This window comes from Zonotrichia leucophrys, chromosome Z (genome assembly GCF_028769735.1).
Source record: "Zonotrichia leucophrys gambelii isolate GWCS_2022_RI chromosome Z, RI_Zleu_2.0, whole genome shotgun sequence".
NCBI classification, from domain to species: domain Eukaryota; kingdom Metazoa; phylum Chordata; class Aves; order Passeriformes; family Passerellidae; genus Zonotrichia; species Zonotrichia leucophrys.
The window spans coordinates 25,554,247-25,573,684 of record NC_088200.1 but is presented as its reverse complement, the minus strand read 5'-3'; the positions used below and the strand labels follow the sequence as shown (position 1 = coordinate 25,573,684).

Genomic DNA, 19,438 nt, shown 5'->3' with positions numbered 1-19,438 from the left:
ACTGCTAATGGGTGCTAACCACGACAGTTGTAACAGCCTCCAGGTTGCTTCCCACTGGCAAATTGGGAAATTGGCATTTTCTAGACACCAACAAATACAACAGAAGATATGTGCTTTTTCTTTACAATACATCCTTGAAGACACTTTTCCAATTTATCAACCCATATGTGCAGTTGCTATCTGAATACTTCCTGTTTTTTCCACTCTAGTTGTGTGCCTTTTTTTCTTTTTTTAACCCTGAAGAGAAGTAAAGGGATGCAGAGAAGCCAGTCTGACATTTGTGTTCACTTTGGAGCAGGCAGTAGAGACAAAAACGGCACTTAGTGATTTCAGCATTTGTTTTCATGGGAAGAACTGTTTTACTCCCTACTACAGGAGACTGTAAGTGCTTTACTCTCCCTGGCTGCACTGAATAAGTCATCAAATACTCCTGTGATCCAACTTTGACTAATTAGAAGCTTGTAAAGATTCTTGTGGATAATCTGCAAGTTGGCAGTGCAGAACAGATATTGGTGCTACACACTGCTGAACCCAAATACTAAATACGGGTATCATGTGTGTGTTAAGTATAATAATAAACTGTATTTTCTTGATTGCATTTTCCCTTTAAAAGGTTTGCTGATCTTTGGAAGTTCAGTTTGCAGCACCTGTACTGATAAGGAATTAGTAGGGATAAATGGATATGAAGGGTAGAATTCTAAACTCATTTACACATCTCAGCAGGCTTGCAAAATCCTACTGATGCTGATACTTTTATTTAGTCAGCTAAGTGTTATTAAAACGTGTCCCCCTTTCCATGTTGTGGCATTTTTTGTAGCTGCAGAGAGACTTATTTTTAGACTTGATTTTCATTCTTATGGCTTTCTGTGCTCTCAAAGAAGTAGCAGCTTAAAAATAATACATATTTAATCTCTTCAGGGAGATTATCCCCCCCAAAGACTGATGACCATGGCTTTAGAGTTTCGAGTGACAAATTTTAAGATACTGTAAATACTGTCTCATATTGGCAAGACAAGTTCCCTTCCCTGCTTGTTGTGAGGGTTTTGCACAGAGCTGGAAAAACACTGTTTTGTAATAAATGTTTTATTTTCTACTCATCAATTTTCCAAGCCCTGTCAGCACCTCTTCAGACAGTCACCTTTTTCTTTTGTTTGTTTTCAGTTTCAGTGGATGAATCTAAATCTTTTACTCATTTGCAGGACACATCTCCTGACTCTGTTGACAGAGTCAATACTCATTCACTCCCTTCTGCAGGACTGTTGTGCAAAGTATTTCTTTCCACAGTGCAAGTCCAGAACCCACTGTTTCTTCCCACACTGAGATGACCCCTTTTCAATGCAACATCTGTCACTTTGTGAGACCCTTTCTGGAAACATTCCCAGTTCCTCCTGTGGGCAGGGGCCACCTCTCCCTCCCTAGAGAGCATACGGGCAGACTGAGAAAAGTGTGTTGGTACAGCAGAACCTTTTTTCCCTGTTCTTTGTGTTTGTTTTTCATGCTCTCACGACAAGGCGCTGTGAAAGGTGACTGATGGGCAGCTGCTATTTATGAGCACATTGCATTTTGTTTCCTTTTTGGAAGTGTCTGCATGGCCTTTCCTTGACACCTGCAGTGCACCAGGGACAAATATAAACCAGAACTTCAAGGTTGGAAAAGTCACTGTTGAGTTGTCAAGCGATGGGTGTAACAAAAAAGGAAACTATTGGTTGACCTTTGAGGGGACTAGGAAGAAGACAGAGCAGAAAGGCACAATTTTCTGGATGACAGCTGGGTGAAATCATGGCAAGATGAATGAGGCACTGTCTGATTGTGCCTCTTGAGTGATGCTGAGGCCAAAGATCATAAATTCAGGCAAAAGACCAGTGAGTCTGAGCAAGTTCCTTCAGAAACTTGAGAGCTAACAACCATCAACGGATCTCACCACTGATGGGAGTTACCATTCCTGAAGGGATTTAAAAGACCTGCAGATATGGCACTTAGGGACACAGTTTAGTGGTGGACTTGGCAGTGCTGCATTAATGGCTGGATTAATTGATCGTAGAGGTCTTTGCCTACCTAAATTATTCCATGATTCAAAGATGAAAGGAGTTTTTTTTTTTCTGTGTGGCTTCCATCTGGATCAGATGGAAGGCTGTGGTCAAGGACCAATCCCCACTGCTAGCATGGACCTGTCCCTCAGGAACTGGGAGGAGGTTCACAACACTTTGCCTTCCCCAGCATCACCACTGTCAGGGTCAGTTTGGGCTGCAAGGTCTGTGTGCTTTCATACATTGTTATTTTAAATGTCAGGTTAAGATACCATTTGTGTGAAGCATCAGCAAGTTCTTGATATTAATAGGTGGGATAATGGCATGCAGCAATATATCATTTTTTATTCCATGTGTTGGTTGTTATCTGACTGAACTGCCAGTCAACATGGAAATCAGTCTAAGTTCTAGAGTTCTAGCTGTCCTGTGATCATTATGAATATAAAAGGAGAAATACAAACCTTTCAAGTGAAACAGAAGATACAGTTTCAACAGTAACATTTTTGAAAACATAAAAATGTTTTTAAACTGTGAAAGCTTTTTAAGCTGTGAAAGATTGTATACACTTAATTAGCTTCTCCCAAAGCATGGACCAGGTAAGGCTCTTCTTTTTTGAACTGTCTTGATAAACCCTGCCCTGGTCATCACTGCCTGGCCTGAGCAGCCAAACCCACTGACTGCAGGCACTTTGCCTTTCAGGGATACCCCTGCCTGCTGCCCTGCTGGCTGAGTTCCAGAGCTGCTTTGCTGCCAGGAGCAGAAAATTGCAAAATTTTTGGTTTCCCAAAATCACAGAATCATAGGCTGGTTTGAGTTGAAAGGGATCTTTCAAGGCTACCTTGTCCAACTGCCCCAGAATAAGCAGGGCCATATTCAATTAGAACAGCTAATGGATGCCTCCAGGGATGGTTGAACACTTTCACGGAGGGGGCATCCACCACCCCTCTGGGAAACATTCTGCTCACTTTCTGATTTTCCACTTTTTTTGTTAAAACCTTCTCTCTGTAGTCTATTCTGAGCTTGGGTGGAGCTAATGGGATGGAAAGGCAAGTCCCAAAAGCCTGGCTCCTTCTGAAGAGGCATCAGTGAGAATAACAGTAGAGCAGAGGAAGAGCTGAGTGTACTCTATGCAAAAATAAAAACAAATTACATTGATTATGCCCAGATATGATGTGCAAATATAACTCTGTCAATCCCTTATCCCTCCTGCACCATGTTTCACCCTAAGTAGGGAACTCAGCAATTTGGCCACATAGGCATTCCTTTGAAACTAAAACATTACAATTTTAAACCAGGAGTACTCAGGCAGTATTGCTGGAGGCTAGCACTCACCAAGAACAGCCACTGCCATCCACAATTACCTGCAGTGGAGAGGGTAAAGTGCAATTCACTGCAGTGTCCTTCCCAAGCCTGAGTTAGCTGCATGCCCCATAAATGATCCAGTGGGTGCTGGTCAGGGTCAGATACCTTGGGTAAGTGTTTTTGCTGAAGAGGTTGATACAAAACAGCACTTCTGACCTCTGCAATATCAGAAAATAAACCATCTTTATTGGTTTCCCAGCTTGAAGAGCTGCAAGGTTTTCACTGCAAATCTTCCAGCCCCAGACTGAATAATTTCTTTCCAGGACAACTTCGTTTTGAAATGCAGTTTAGAATAAGCAAAGTGCTCATCCACTGCCAGAGAGAGAGAGAGAGATGGGAAGAGCTAGCATTGAGTTCTGCCACAGGAAATATAATTTCCCAGTGTAAGATTACTAAAAAATGGTGAGTAGGAAGATGGATCTCAAAACAAATCTATAGAAAAATTAACTTCAGTGGGCAGGAGTGGCAGGTGGATATGAATCAGGCACAGCTAAAGAGGTAATGACCAAAATGGATGACGGATATCCCACCAATTTAAAGGCTATACTGATCAGTATTTCACCTACATATATTCCCATTTTGGCATCATTACTCTTGGAGAACAGGTGCAGCATGTCACAGACCAAATTTATCAAATCGGCATAGAAGAATACAAAGCCTTACTCTTGCTGTCAAAAGGCAATTGCTGGGTCTCACTTTGGTAAATAATCCATGTGAATGACCACCCACTGAGAAGTTGAGATTTTTTCAAAAAATGAATAATCTGCTTCTCTGTTGAACACTGTCCGCTCTTCAGTGAATCTGCAGAATACTACTGTGACTGAGTGCAGGGAGTAAAGTTACAGAGTTTTGGGCTGTACAGGAGTAAATGATACAAACCAACATACAGGTTAGTCCAAGACTAATTCCCATACTTCTTGCTGTAACAGTGGGGAACCTGTACTTTGGAGAGTGTTTGCTGCTTGGCTGTTAAGTTTAATAAATTTCTCCCAACTAAGAAATCACACATTCTAAAATCTGCAAGTTCTTGTCCAAAAGGAATGGATGAAGAAGAGGGGATGCATATGAGCGATACATTAAAAGTGAGGCAACTCAGGAAAATGAAGATCTGGACTTAGCAGAGCTTGCCCACAAATGGCACAGACTTGCAAGTGGTATTCTGCTTCTGCTCACTTTCTGATTGCATAAGAGTCTTTCAGTGACTTTTTAGATTCACAGAATCCTAGAACACTGTGGTTTTGAAGAGACCTTACAGACCATCTAGTTTGAACCCCTTGCCCTGGGTAGGGATACCAACCACCAGACCAGGTTCTTCCAAGCCCTGTCCCAACCTAGTCTTGGACACTTTCAGGGGTGGGATATCCACAGCTTCTCTAGGCAATTTCTGTCAGGGCCTCACCACCTAAATGTTTCAATTCTTCCTTTTATCTCCTCTCAACCTACCTCTTTCAGTCTAAACCCTTATCTGTTACTCCATCCCTTGTCCAAGTCCCTCTTCAGCTCTCTTGGATCCCAGTTAGGCACTGGAAGGGGCTCTAAGGTCTCCCTGGAGCCTTCTCTTCTCCAGGTGAACACCCCCAGCTCTCCCAGCCTGGGTCCAGAGCAGAGGCCCTCTGATCACCTTTGTGGTCTCCTCTGGATTTCCTCCAACAGTGCCACGTCCTTCTTATGCTGAGGATCCTGGAGCTGAATGCAGCTCTGCAGGTGGGGTCTCACCAGAGGGAACAGAGGTGCACAGTCACCTCCCTTGACCTTCTGCCACACTTCTAGTGATGCAGCCCAGGACATCTTTGGCTTTCTAGGCTGCCAGAGCACATTGCCAGGGCATCCTGAGCTTCTAATCCACCAATGCCCCAAGTCCTTCTCCCCAGGGCTGCTCTCGATCCGTTCTGTATTTGTGCCCTGCCTGTATCTGTGCTTGGCATTGCCCCAGCCCAGGTGCAGGACCTTGCACTTGGCCTTGTTGGACTCCATGAACTGAGTCCTTAATTTCAGACAACTGAACCAACTTGTTGGACTTTAGTTTCTGAACAAAAAACTCAGTTGTGGATGTTGAATTAGTGCAACTGAAGATGGAATAAGGACTATGGTCAGACAACCAGCCTGGGAGCAGCTACACCTGCCCTTCTTTCTTCACAGGGACGTTATACTAAAAGAATTAATTATGTTAAAGCACAACATGTCCTCCATCTGTCATGCCATGCTTAAGGCCTCCCATAAATCCTGTGGTTAAAATCTATTCAATAGTGAAAAAAAAAAAACCCAAAGGAATTCCATGGGACTATTCACAGGCAAAATCTGAACTTTATTTTCAGACTGGAGCAGTTTTTTGCCCCACCTCCTTTCCCTTTGTTGGTAGGCCTTGAGGAATCTTGTGTTGATCATGCACCTCTCTTAGTAATGGTTTGAGCAAGGACCCCCATAGATGTACATCTATTTACAATTTTTATAGGCAGGTATTACTCAGGTTCTAATACTTCTGCAGTCCAGTGTATCATCTCATGCCCCTCCCAGGGGATCTAAGCACCTCGGTCCACAGACTTCAGAAGGAACCGCATGTTCTGAAAGTAAACTAGTACTAGATAAAATTGTACTTTTGACTGGAATTTATTCTATGACTAAGAATAGAGAGCATACAGCCCCAGATGAATGCTGTGGGGTAAGACATGATCAGAGGAAGCTCCTTTTGTCACATCACTAGGGATTTACTAGGAAGGTAAGTTTTCTCTGCTGTAAGAATTTTCAGTTTTAAGCAATGTTGAGGTAATTTATAGCATTACCACCTTGTAATTTCCTGAGATTTAATTCAAAAGACTTGTTAAAAAGTAGAGGAACAAGAAGTCATTGAAGGAACTGCTATTTTAAGAAGACAATTTCCTTTTTAGATGATAATACAATCTTCAGATAAGCTAAATCAGAAAGAGAAGCGAATATACACTTCTATTTAAGTTTGCTTTCTTGTGTTGAATTAATCACATAAAAAAAGAAAGAAAAAATGAGTAAGTTGGATAAAAATAAATTGAATTTTCTTCCATGAATGTCTGATGTTAAAATATAATTTATTTCCTATTGACACAACTGTAATGAAAAAGTAAAGAATGTAGTAAGACCTGCAGAAATACCCCAACAAATTATATATTAAAAATGCCAAATAAAGATTTGCTTTGTCGTATCTCAAAAAATGCTACCTTTGTAGTGATTTAGTTAGCTGCCAGAGGTTTGCAGCTGATCATTGAAAAGTGGGAGTCAGAGTCCAGGAAACTGAGATTCTCTTTGATAGGAGAATGCTGCCACTTCCTCAGGGAACACCATGTGTGTGTTTGGCATTTGGCTGAACGGTCTGAGAAGGAGAAAGCAGAGTTCTAACTGTTCTGTACCTGTGAGAAGACATAACCTATCCCTCCTGGAAGACCTTCAGCTAAAAGAGTATGCTATAAGCTTCACACATTGCTGCTTTTGATTCTTCAATACTTTATCTTTTTTTTTCACTTGACAGTCTAGGGAACTTGAGGAAAAACTGCTGTTCTGGTAAGAGTTATCTTTTCCTCATAAAGAATGGTGTAACTCCTGTGATGTGGTACATCAATGAAGATTTACTTCCATTCCTCATAGAACTACTTCCCCTCTCTTGTTGGCATGGTGTTTTAGCAGACCATTTCTAGCCTGAAATCCTACCTTTGGTACAGGTAGCTGCCACCCATGTTTGGAAGTGGTCAGGATGTATTAAAAATTTGGGATGTCCTGAGCTCCCCCTCTCTCTGTGGATCGTGGTACACACACAGTTGAGCGGAATCAGAATTAGACAGGTTTGCTATGAAATATACCAGATCACGATTTTTACTGCCCTCCTCATGCCCTGCTTGTGTCCAGAGGAGCTCCCTGGTGCCTCACTCAGCAGCACAATCTCACTGACGCGCTCCTCCTGCTCTGCCCTGACTGCTGCCTGGGTCAGCAGCTCTTGCCTTTGATGCCTCCTCCTTCCCTTCAGCTGCCATCCACCCCTGCCAAGTGGGCATGCCATTAGGAAAGAGGGGAGATAATTGTCAGCTTGCACAAAGCCTCACTTAGGTGACCCGAGTTCATTGCTTACCTCCGTGACGGCGAAGCTTCGTTTTCCACAGGGAACAACCTTGTACCACTTGTCGTGCAGAACATCCATGAAGCCGTGAGATTTGTACTGGCTAATCAGGTCAGAGATGTTTGAGGTGAGCGGAGAGTTGGGGGGAAGACCAATGCCATATCCTAGAAGGGAGAACAGTGCAACCATCTCTCTCTTTCTTGTTTGGTTTTTGCTGATGTATGTTCATTTCAGCATGGAAGAGCGAGCTGGCACTTTCAGCCAGCCAGCCAGCTCAAACCTGGCTTACTGTGGTCTGAAAATGCTGAGACAAGACCTTTTTTTGGTGCAAAATAAAGTCACCCAATAGAAACAGAATAAGCAAATTCAGCATTATTATGGCCACACAAGAAATATCTAAAACTGGAGATTCAAAAACTTAAAATGGAGACAATGGATTAATAAATATTTTCTCTAGAAACACAGACCTCTTCATGCCCTTGTCATGGATTCTTTCAGCAATGCAAAAGGGCCTCAATGTTACATAAATCATTCTGTGATCCCCTTGGATTGTTAGAGCAGTGGATGAGACTGTGGTGTCAGATGTGACATTTTCTTTCTATGCATTTTCTGATGAGGAGCTCTACGCACATCAATATATACAGGAGCCATCTTCATTTTTATCAAACAGCAATTTGGGGCTATGTTTTCAGTTCGTGCACTTCTGCTGTTGCAGTGACAGGGATTTTCAGACACTAATAAATGCAGTTTTTAGCCACTGTGCTATCTTTCACCATGTTAAAGTGTGGGTAAAGGACTTAGTGTAAGTGAAAATGAATTCAGTAACTCTGAATGTGGTACTTTTACCAGAATCTGGGGTTTGATTTAAGAAATTCGAAACAAATACAATTGATCCCTCGAAGACATGCAGTTGCATGCCAATTGCCTGCAGAAATTAATTTCTAGTCCACTGTGGATTTTTGTTTTTCAGTTCAGAATTCAGAATTTCAGATTGTCTCCTTAAAGAAACCCACATCAACACAGGAAGAAAGAAAAAGCCCTCACAAACAGAGAGGTGCTGAATTTTCCAGGACAGTGGCTCACTTTTTTATGAGTGATGAGGTGATAACTGTTTCTACAATGCTTCTCCCTTGCTGCTGAGTTTTTTGCATTGTGCCTGTAATTCCACCTGAATAAACTTGCTCACATCAAAGGATTTGTTTCAGAGTTAGCACAGCTAGAACTTATAAATATCACATTTTCAGCATGCTTTTTTTGTAATTGGGTGAAATGAAGGAAGCCCACTTATCCAAAATCGTACAGTTTATTTGTTTGTTTCTTTTTCTATACTGAAATCTAATCTACTTGAATTGAAATTGTGGAAGCTTCTGGTTTTATTTCAGCAGAACTGACCTTTTTGAAAGGGATTTATCAGGTTTCTGAAGGAGGTTGTTTTACATTGTGATGGGAGCAGCTGGAGCTATTGCCCTTGGAGGGGAGGAAAGTGGAAGCACCAGTCCTTTGCACTGTCCATTTATCACAAAAGTGGTTTCTAAAGTCTGCTGCCCATGTGCTCATCCATGCTGGAAGCAGCTTCACACCAACCTTGCTTCCAGGCTGCCTTCTGAGATGTCCTTGCTAATTTCTCAAGGCTGCAGGAGGCCAAGCACCAGGGGAGGCTCCCTTCTCAATTAACTACAGATTCAGTGGGAATCTTTGAGCTCACCTTTAAAATGAGAACAGTATTTGCCTGTTGCAGATGAGAGTGAAACTGCAGAACCACATTGTGAACATGTTAGAACTGAGTTTTGAACACATGTCAACAAGGAGAACTGGCAGAAAAGAAGCCTCATTTCAGGGGCCTCTGTTTTCATGGTGAGCAGGGAAATGGACTCTGCCTCCTACTTATCTGGAGACACACTGCCTGAGCACTTGGAATAATTTCTGTATAGAGCTTGGCAACAGATCACAGAATCACAGTATGGTTTGAGTTGGAAGGGACCTTAAAGGACATCTCATTCCAATGCCTGCCATGGGGGATCTTCCATTAGGCCAAATTGCTCAAAGCTCCACCCAACCCGGCCTGGAAACAGGTGGTAAAAGTGATACGAGAACTCAAAAAAAAAAAAAAAAAACCAAAAAAACCAACAAAAAAAACACCAGAAGAAAAGGCTGGAGCTTTTGTTCTGCTCAGTCACTCAGGATTTTGTCATAATCCTCAATGGGTCCTCAGTTTCACCTCCATATTTTCACTGAGATTACCACAGCACAACAAAGCAAATTCAGCACATGAGGAACAGTTTATAAAACAGGTTATTACCTTCAATGGCAAAGGGTTTTCCCACAGTTAGGAGCTTGCAGTCAGCATCTATTGACACTTCATAATCTAAGAGTGCTTTATCCATGATGAAGGCATCAAGTTTTTCTGGATCATGCCTGTATTCAACACCAAACACAGAAACACAATCACGGTCAAAGTGACACAGAACATTTTCTATGCAGTTTTCTGGAAAATTACTGTATGAAAACAGGGACTAATATTAGCACATCTGCACTTAAATTGAAAACTGATTTGTATTTTGAAGGACAGAATTGTTTGAAATGCAAACTTTGTGCATTTAAAGCAGTCAGTGTGTTTAGGACTTGTTTCACTCCCACAAAATACTATTGTTCTGAAAGACAAAAATCACTACAAAATGTTGGACTTTGACTCAACTGAAAGTGGCACAAGGCTTTAGTGGAGAAGATCAAAAATTGCTAAAAAGTACTGTTGCTATATTATTTTCTTTGTGATGTTAAACTTGGGGGATATTATAGCAAAAACCCAGAGGGATAACTTATTCAAAGGTATTTCTCCTCCTTTCTCCTTGAATATGAAGTAAATTATTTCCTTCACCCAAGGAGGGAAATCTATATTTTCCTTGTGTTTTCTTCATGAACACAATGACTGAATTTTGCTAAAATAATAATATCTGAACAGCAGGTTTGGATAAAAATAACAGCTGCAACGCCTGATCTCATCTGACCCCAGGACTGCACCCTCCCTTCCTGTCCCCTTAAAAGTCTGGGTGTTCTCTTGATGTGATTACTTCATTGATTTCAATCCATTTACTCCACTTTGACCCAAAGAACTGCCATGGGTCTTGATTATCAACAGGATGGATCTGGGGAAAAATATAGAAACAGGAAACAACAGGAAAAAACTTCTGGTGAAAAGTTCTCAGACCATCTGCCAGGCAACTTTTAAGAGAAAATGAATGAATGATTTCAGGCTTATTACCACCTCCCATGTTTCCTGCAAGAGTTGTATGATTCCCAGACTGTTAAGCACAAATGTCTCTGAGGCACACTGACACCATACTGCTCTAATTACTTCATTAGTAATTACTTTATTATTACTTTTATTACTTTTTACCAGTCTAGTGCTTCTTCTATTCATATAATGATAAATTAAGGTTCCTCTCTGAGAACCTCCTTTCCTCCGGCCACACTGAGGAACCTCATTGGCAGCTTTTGCTTGGACTGGATGTCTTTTTCTGAATGTTTCTCACTGCCTGATGAAGGGCTCCCAAGCTCAGGAACTTGCCAGGAGTTTATACACTGCCCTGGCCTGATGGCACTCCCACACCCAGGAGGTCATTCCTCCACATCACCATTCAAGGTGATGGTCTGCACTGCGTTTTTCCTCAGTTCTCCTTGTATACAAAAACAAAGACTACAAGAAGCAGCTGGGATACACTTTTGTCTTTTCAACCAGAGGACAGATCATCAATACTTTGCTTCATGCCAGACAAAGCAGTATCATGGCACAAGCAATACTACAGAGTACCACCAACAGAAGCAAAGCTGATGATTTTTACCCTCCATGGACAAATGCAGAAATAAGAACAAGACCTGCCATACAGGTTGACTAAAGAGGTGGTGAGGGTTTTAATACCATAAATGGATATTAATTCATTGAACGCCCATGTTTTGTGGGACCCTCAACACTGGGAAGGAGAAGATCAGTGGGACATGGCATCCATGGAGTGGTGATATTTTCTACATCTGTCTCTCTGTCACTGTCTCTTTCACTCTCTCTCTCTTGCACACATTTACTGTTAAATAAAATCCCTACTACTGACTTTGGCCTCTTTTTCCCTTACTCCAAGCATCTCCTTTTACAATTTTAATAACCAGATCATAACAAGCAGCCAGTGGGGCAGGTGTGGTGCTGTTTGCAGGGTCTCACTTCAGGTAGGCCACGCCGTCGGTGGTGGCAGGGACGTTGTAGCGCCGCATGTACTCGTGCATCTCGGGGAAGCTCTGCCTCACGTAGTCCTCCGCGCTGCTCTCCCGCACCGTGCCGAACCGGAACCCTTGGGATGGGTGGTGGAGCTGAGGGGAGCACAGGAGAAGGTTAGCAGAGCCATTTGCCTCCCATCACACGTGGTGTCTCGGCCCTAGTGTGCCGATAGTTCCTCAGAAATCTTCGGCGTTCATGGGCCTGCCCCTCTGAGTGTTTTCCTGCAGGCAGCTTCCCACCCCCCAGGAAAAGCCTGGAAAGACTTACCAGGTGACTAAATAGCCTGTCAGTCCACACTCAGGTTTTCTTCACATACTGAAAATAATCCTCATGAAACACCTTGAACACCCACGTGTAGGTGTTTATTGGGATTGTCTCTAGAACAGACAATGTTTCAGGAACTGAACTTTATGAAAAGCCTCTGGGCTAGCCACAATCCACCTTCTGGGCTCTGGGTACCCAGCAAAGGACACACAGCCTAGATTTGTTTTTTCAGAATGTTTTACTTTGTCGTTAGGGGTGAAATTTAGCCTTGTGCAGAACGGTCGAACTCCCTGTTCTAGAAGTCTACCCACCATATCACAGTTTTAGCTGCCATTGCTCACAGACAAACTGAGGACTGAAAGGTCACCAAAAAGACTCCCCTGGCAGTGAGGAGGGAGAATTCCCCTTTGCATGGCCCAGGCTGCAGCCATGGATATACACACAAACACAGTCTTTTGCAGTTCTGTGCCCTTCTCTGAACAAACTGCACAGTCTGCAGCCACAAGGAGGCCAGTTTGGGTTTTACAGACCCTTCTTCCTGAAGTTTCTGTTTGCCTTTGGAGCATTTAGTGACTGCTGGGGGAAGTCTCAAGCTGCCATGGAGAAGTTAGGCAGCATCTTCTACTACGCCAAGCACTTCCTTGAACTGGCCAAGTGCTGCCAAGGCACACTAATTAAAAAGCTTTCAGCAATCCACCAGCCTCTAACAGGCCAAGCTTTCAGAGCACAGGAAGCCAAACAGAGCTAAGGCTGAAGCAGTCATGCTGTATTTGCTTCCCAGGAAGCTCATGGACATCACAGCAGCTTGCAAAGATGATCTCACCACAGCCATGCTCTGCTTGGCAAAGACCAAGCAAAGAAGCATTCTGCCAGTCCATCTGGCCTCTGCATCTAAGCAGAACAGAGTGCAGGGCAGCACAAAGCCATAAAAAGACCTTTCCCAGTCTTCTCTTCAACGACCCCATGGATAAAAGAGTGTCTGTAGTTTTTTTTAAGAATTGCAGAGGTAGGACGCAAACTCACTGTCACCCACTTTAGTCTGAACAGGAACAGAAAAAGGTCTTTTGGATGGTGATTCTGCTGTCATGGAAGCTATGAACATTCTGTATTTCTGGTAATTTTTACCTGAAATTGAAAATTAAAGTGGGCAGGTGTTTACCGCCTTGTGGTCTGCTGATCTGGTCCCTGTCTTGCAACCCAGGAATGAGACCTGCCACTAATTCCAAGTCTGTGAGTATGGCCGAGAGTCCTGGTTTTTTTGGTGGGTTTGCTTTTACTCTGGGTTCGCTTTTTTGGTTTTTTTTGCCTTTTTTTTAATGTTTTCTGGTGTAGATGGCTGAGGGACAAGCAATGCAGAGTGTGCCTCCATCTGGAGCTGGCCATAGGGCTGTGCCAGAAGGACTGTGGGCACAGAGGGAAATGTTCTTGCCTGGGAGTGTGGGAGCAGCATTCAGGTGCCAGAAGACATAAATAACAGGAGCTGGGCTGTGACAATACATCATGGAGACTTCCAGCACAATGCTGCCAGCCCCAGTCTTGAGACATTGAAGATGACCTGCTCAAAGAAGGAACTTGGAGTGAGGTTCATGCACTCTCTGTCCCAAGAAGATCATCCCCACAGTCAGGACTATTTTTTTAGGTTTTATTTTTTTTCAGAAGAGACTGAAAACCCCATTAAGACCCAACACTGAACCACATTGGCATTTTCCAAGTCAACTTAGGTGCTTGTTGTGAAGTTAGTGGCCCACCTAGTGATGCCAACTGCAGTGCAACATCTGATCTGCAGATAAAGTCTTCACTGGAACACATCTCTCACTCAGCCTGTCACCAATGTCTGCTTTTGGCTAAACTTTTAAGCCTGAATGAGAAAGGCTGGTACAAAAACAGTAAACTGCACCTCCATGCAATTTTCTATCCTAAACCCTTTACTGAGGACTGCCCACGCTTTGCTTTGTGTTGGGCACGCCGTCAAATTTCACCCCAAATGATGACAACACCAGAATGTTCATTAGATCAGAAGTCCATCTGGCTTAATATCTTGTCTCTAGCAACACCATATGCCTGGTGGGAAGTCTTGGGAAGTCTGTACAAGGGAATTGTTCAGCCATCCCTTGTATCCAGGGCTCTACCTGCTTCTGGTAATCTCTGCTTTTTCGTAAGAATTATTACGTGTCTGCAGCTTTGTATTTGATCAACTCCTTCTATGAAGGATAAATGTTAACACTTATTTTAACCCTCTATGTCTTTCAAGGACTTCTCTTTTCTTCTTATTGCTGCTCACCCACAGGAGGAAAAGGTCTGCTTGCAGCTCTGTGGATTGACAGTGCAAAATGCTGCCAAAAGCACTTCACTGATGATTTCTTAAGAGTGCTAAGGGTTACTTGCTTCAACAGAAGATAAAAACTTCAGGATGGGAACAAGACTCATCACTTGTCATTGCTGCTTTCTTACCTTCTGTAGCCCTCTCCTGGGAAGATTATGTGACAAGACGGAAACCACAAATATCTGTGTCCTGACAGGATAGGTAAATACCATAGTCTTGCTCTGAATATTGCCTTATTAGTTGTCTCTTTTTTCTGATCTTTTCTGTTTCTCATGCTCTCTATCTTTCGTCTTATGTTTTGAAAGCCCTACACTGAAAGAGTCTTTCTGTTTTCTATAAACCAGCAATGGAATGTTAATGCCTAGGGCTTCAGAGAAATCATAAAGTCTGAAAAATCAGCATTTGAAGAATCAAGAATGGATTCTATGTATTTTTTTTTTTATTCATAATTTGGAGGAGGCAGTTACTTGCATTTATACCAGTAATTGCAAATATAAAGACCAGCTTACTGGAAGAAATAACTGTTGAAATCAGAGTAATTTCTGCTATGTGGATTCTCTATTTCTGTGTATATACCGTGTTTTTCAATTCAGCATTCAGTGTCAGAGGTGAATAACCACCACAAAGCAGGTAAAGAGCACTAGAAAATGCTGACACTTTTGTATCCAGAGCGCCTGGAGGTTTGCTGGTGACTCAAGCACAATTAAAAATAAATCAATGCAATAGCTGCAGATCCATCTGCAGACATGAGTTTTCTTGGCATTTGGCTTAGACAGCCTTACAAAGTCCCTCCAAATTCGGACATCTGTGGCTGTAAGAAATGGAAAGAACAAGGTTTGTTCAAACCTGGATGAGGATCTGAGGTAACAGTGAAGTGGGGTTTATGCACCCTCTCTCCCGAGAAAATCATCACCACAATTGTCCTGGCTTGACAATTCATTGAACAAGATGTGAGGATTGTTATGGGTACAGATATTGCAAAATAACAGGATGTCAAATAAGGATATCTAAATTTCGTTGACTATCAGATCATTGAATCACAGAATCATTAAGGCTTAAAAGACCCTAAAGATCAGACCCCCAGCCACTAAGCCAACACTGCTGAGTCCATCACTAAAACACATCCCCAAGAGCCACATCTACAGGTCTTTTAAATTCCTGTACAGATCATGACTTCACCACTTCCCTGAGCAGCCTGTTCCCATGCCCGACAACCCTTTTGGTGAAAAAATTTTCCCTGGATCTCTCTTCTGAAGACCCATTAGCATTTATCAAGCAACCAGCCCTTTGAGTGTTATCTGGCAAGGCCACTGCAGCCAACTGCAGTGAGCTGGCTGTAAGCTTCAGCAGGGAAACACCAACAGCCTGGGCAGTCCAACAGCATGGGGTAAGATTATGTCAATTGAGTAGCTATGATAAAACCTATTAACTGCTAATGTATTTTAATACTTTATTTGTTGGAAGCTAAAAGGGGTTAAAAACTTATTTAGTGCTGCTGGTTAGTGGCTCTCCAAAAAAGGGGTGACAGCCCCAGCAGCCAACAGTATAGCTTTTGCATCTCAAATACTGGAGATCATGGATTTCCTATCAGTGAACTGTTTATACCTGAAACAATGATGTATACCACGAGGGTCCATTCTTTGGGTGCGCCCCAATTTTAGAACCAGCTCCACACTCTACTGTAAGGGAGCTGTTGCACATGAAGTTGTGATGACGCACATGTTGATGTCCCATTTGGACCTGGTTTAGTATTTGGGGCAGATCAAGAGATGAGTGAGACATGGAGCCACAGGGGCCTGAGCACTTGAGCACTGAGTGCTTGGATTTTACAGGTTCAGAGCTGTGGAATGTCAAGACCAGAGGATCTTGCTGTACAGGACAGGGATGGATAGCTCAGGAGGATGTTCCATCTTCTGTGAAGGCAGCAATCTTGAGAGGAAGGACTAGGACATGTTGCTGGGAAGTAGAGGATGAAGATGCAGGAGAAAGGCTAAAGAGCTGTGATTTCTGGAACTGGTGTCCCTGTGAACACTGCTGTCCCTGTGACTTCTCAGTATCTATTGTACGACACATGGATTGTGCCCAGCATTTCCAAGAAGGAGTCTCGCTGCTGAAGAAAATGTATCATGGGTAAGGAAACAAACAAGAGGCACTGTGTAAGAAAAAAAAGGGAAATGTGAATGCTGCCAAGCACTGAAGAGGTGAAATGGCTGTTGGGTCCCTTGAGACAGGGAGGCCATGAGGTATTTAAGAAAACACCAGAGCTTTACAGTACATCCAACTTCTCTGACAGTGCCAGGACAAGCTTTGGGACTTCTCAGAGTCTTCTGTGCCTTGCATAACATGGTGCTCCCAGACAAATGATGTTTGTGCTTCTTGCTGTTGAAAGCAAACACTGCAGTTACCAGTTCCCTCAGCTTGGCCCCTTACATCCAGATCTCCTTGGTTTCTGTCTGCTGTTGTTAAAACATCTGCTGTGTGGGAAGTGGAGAACTTGTTTTATTTGGGGAGATGTTGAGACGAATTGGGCATCTGCATACATCTATGGCTTGGGGTGCCAATTATGCATGAAAACACCAACATGATAAACATCAATGTGATGAAACCACAGCAGCAGAAACAGGAAAACACAATCCTGAATGACAGGGGTTTTGCATAACTTGGCACATTCCATTTTATGCAATGCATTGCCATTGCACTCAATGCTGTCAGCTGGGGAGAACACCTAGATGCCAACTTGAAAGGAAACAGGCCCAGAAATCTCCAGTGCGGGTTGGGATTTAAAACTGAAAATGCAGCAGTTAACCTTGGCACACTCAAGGCTGTGGAACTGTGGGGTTTTGAGATCTTTCTAGCAGGTTCTGGCTTTTCTGTGACTTTTCAGTGCTGCAAAACCATGTTATTTACCTCCAGCACATTTCCCCCCTTGGTGCCCTGGTTTAGTTTAGTATCATTTTGAGGTTTACATCCCATTCAGTTGCCATTTATTTTTGCAGTAAGAGCCCAGGTACAGAAAATTATGGTCTCAGGTCCACAAAAGTAGGCAGTACAATATTGCCTGCTGATCCCATGGAGGTTGAGCTTGCTGGGACCTGCGAGGAGACAAGGAACATCTAAACAGAGCAGCTATTGGGAAGGGAAATTGTGGCTATTTTCTACAAGCATCGATGTAACTGAAACCTAGAAAACTGATTGATGGGGTGCTGCCTTACTGAGTCTGGCTGAGAAGAGTTCTGTGAAATGGGACTGGAGAAAAAATGCTTTGGGAACTCCATTTCTAATCATGATCTCAACACACGAGAAGCATTTCATCATTCATTCTGTTGGCCTCTTCAATGCCCAAATTCAACTCCATGAGCTATTTTTTTGCTGGAAATGAGAAAAAGGCAACTCAGTATGTAGCTGAGGGCAGTGCCAGCGACCACTCACTTCAGTGACAGAGCTAATGTGAATTTAGCTTTTACCACTACCCATAATGGTGCTTTTTAATTTAAATAGGGTATAGAAATGCAAAACATGGCTGAAAGCACTTTCCTAACTTTTATAACAACTTCTGAGGAAAAACTATGGTGCCAAAGGTTTTAGTAGCTCACTTCCACAACAGTGCTGGTTACCTGTTATAACATCAAGTGCAGTGTTTAATGGGCACCTTGTGTATCAGCAGAATTGCCAGCATGATCTCTGCCAGGCAACTGCTCCAGAATCTTAAAAATCTGCTCAGTTTTAGTTCCTAATCACTGGAGAAAGACAGCATTAGTTAAAGGACTGATGTGGTTTTAGAAATCTGCTGTTTCACAACGATATTTCTGTCTCTCACACATAAAGCAATCGTATTTTACTTCACCTTATGTAACCCACATATTTAGGCAGTTTCCCAGCCACCAATAGATTTTCCATAGCCCAGTGAGAAAATATAAGCAATTGGAAGTGATAAGCAAAATTTCAGGGGAAAGTGAACAAAAAAAAAGAAATAATAGGAATAAAAAAAATCCCAACCAAAACCCAATATAAAACTATTCATGGGCTTTCCCTTCGTATCTGCAGGAGTTTGTGAAAACTAACTACTGAAACTAACTAGTGAATATTTATGGGGTGCAGAGGGAGATGAAAGAAAATTATTCACAGTGAAGCACATGAATTTCAGATTTTAGCAGATGAAAATTCACAGCTCAACTTCTGGAAGTGGAGGTTTTGATCAGGAACTGTCCTACGTGTTCAGGCTTCGGAAGCTGGGAGGTTCCCAGGCCCTCCAGGAGAGGGTGTTTGCAGAATACATTTGAATCAATGCTTTCGCTTCTCTGCTGTGAAAAGTATCGGTGGAGCTGATTCTTTCCTTGTCAAGATAATGACAGATTTCCTTAAAATTCTGTCACTTTGAATCCAGCTTAGAGAGGTCATTAGTTGCCATAAAACCTGACAGCTGCACTGAAGTCAATGAGCAGCTTCAATCTGGACTCAAGTGCAGAGTCCACTGCTGACAGTTTATTCTTTTCACTGCAACAAGGGAATATGTGAAAGGAAACTGTGACTTAGGTCTCTGCTCAAAAATGTGAATCTTTGTGTTCATGGTCCCTGTGTGAGCACTGATAATTAAATGTAAGATCTGCTCTGCTCCTTTGTGTGTTGGAAAAGCTGTTCAGCTAAGGGATGAGACGGGGGACTCAGGTCTGTGGTTAATTTCTGAGGGCTGCCCTGATGATTCAGGTGCTGGGCAGTGCAAAAAGCTCTGTAAGAAGACCTCTCTGGAGAATATGAACTTGCAGCTGTGTTTATCCCTGTTTCTTAATAGCATTCTAAGAGTTTTCTGGACAGAGGGATCTCTAAGCTGTGATTTATTCTGTGAGAGCTGAGTGCTGTAAGGTAGAAAGTGTAAAATATTATAAGAAAAATTAGTAGACTGAGGGAAAAGAAGGGATGTAGCTCCCAAAAGGCTTCCAATCACTGCTTCTAATTCCACTTCATCAGAAAGCAGCTGTAAAGATGTTCCAGACGGAGTCACTTCATCCAGCATGTTCTCCTGCTTGCTCCCTGTAAAACGTGGCTAATGCACTGTCAGGCAGGTGAAATCCTTTTCAAATCACAAGCAAGTGAAGAAGAGCTGTGCAGCTGAGAACGTGTTC

The 19,438-nt window shown here is 42.7% G+C and overlaps 1 protein-coding gene across 1 annotated transcript in view; it reads right to left on the bottom strand.

Annotated features, from left to right (window-relative positions):
• GRIN3A (glutamate ionotropic receptor NMDA type subunit 3A) overlaps window positions 1-19,438 on the bottom strand; it is a 67,638-nt gene that overhangs the window by 9,013 nt on the left and 39,187 nt on the right. The window contains exons 4-6 of the mRNA XM_064736279.1: window positions 11,678-11,823; window positions 9,767-9,882; window positions 7,480-7,631 (exon numbers count right to left, since the gene is read on the bottom strand). Coding sequence (XP_064592349.1) covers window positions 7,480-7,631; window positions 9,767-9,882; window positions 11,678-11,823 — 414 coding nt within the window. The remainder of the gene's footprint in view (window positions 1-7,479; window positions 7,632-9,766; window positions 9,883-11,677; window positions 11,824-19,438) is intronic.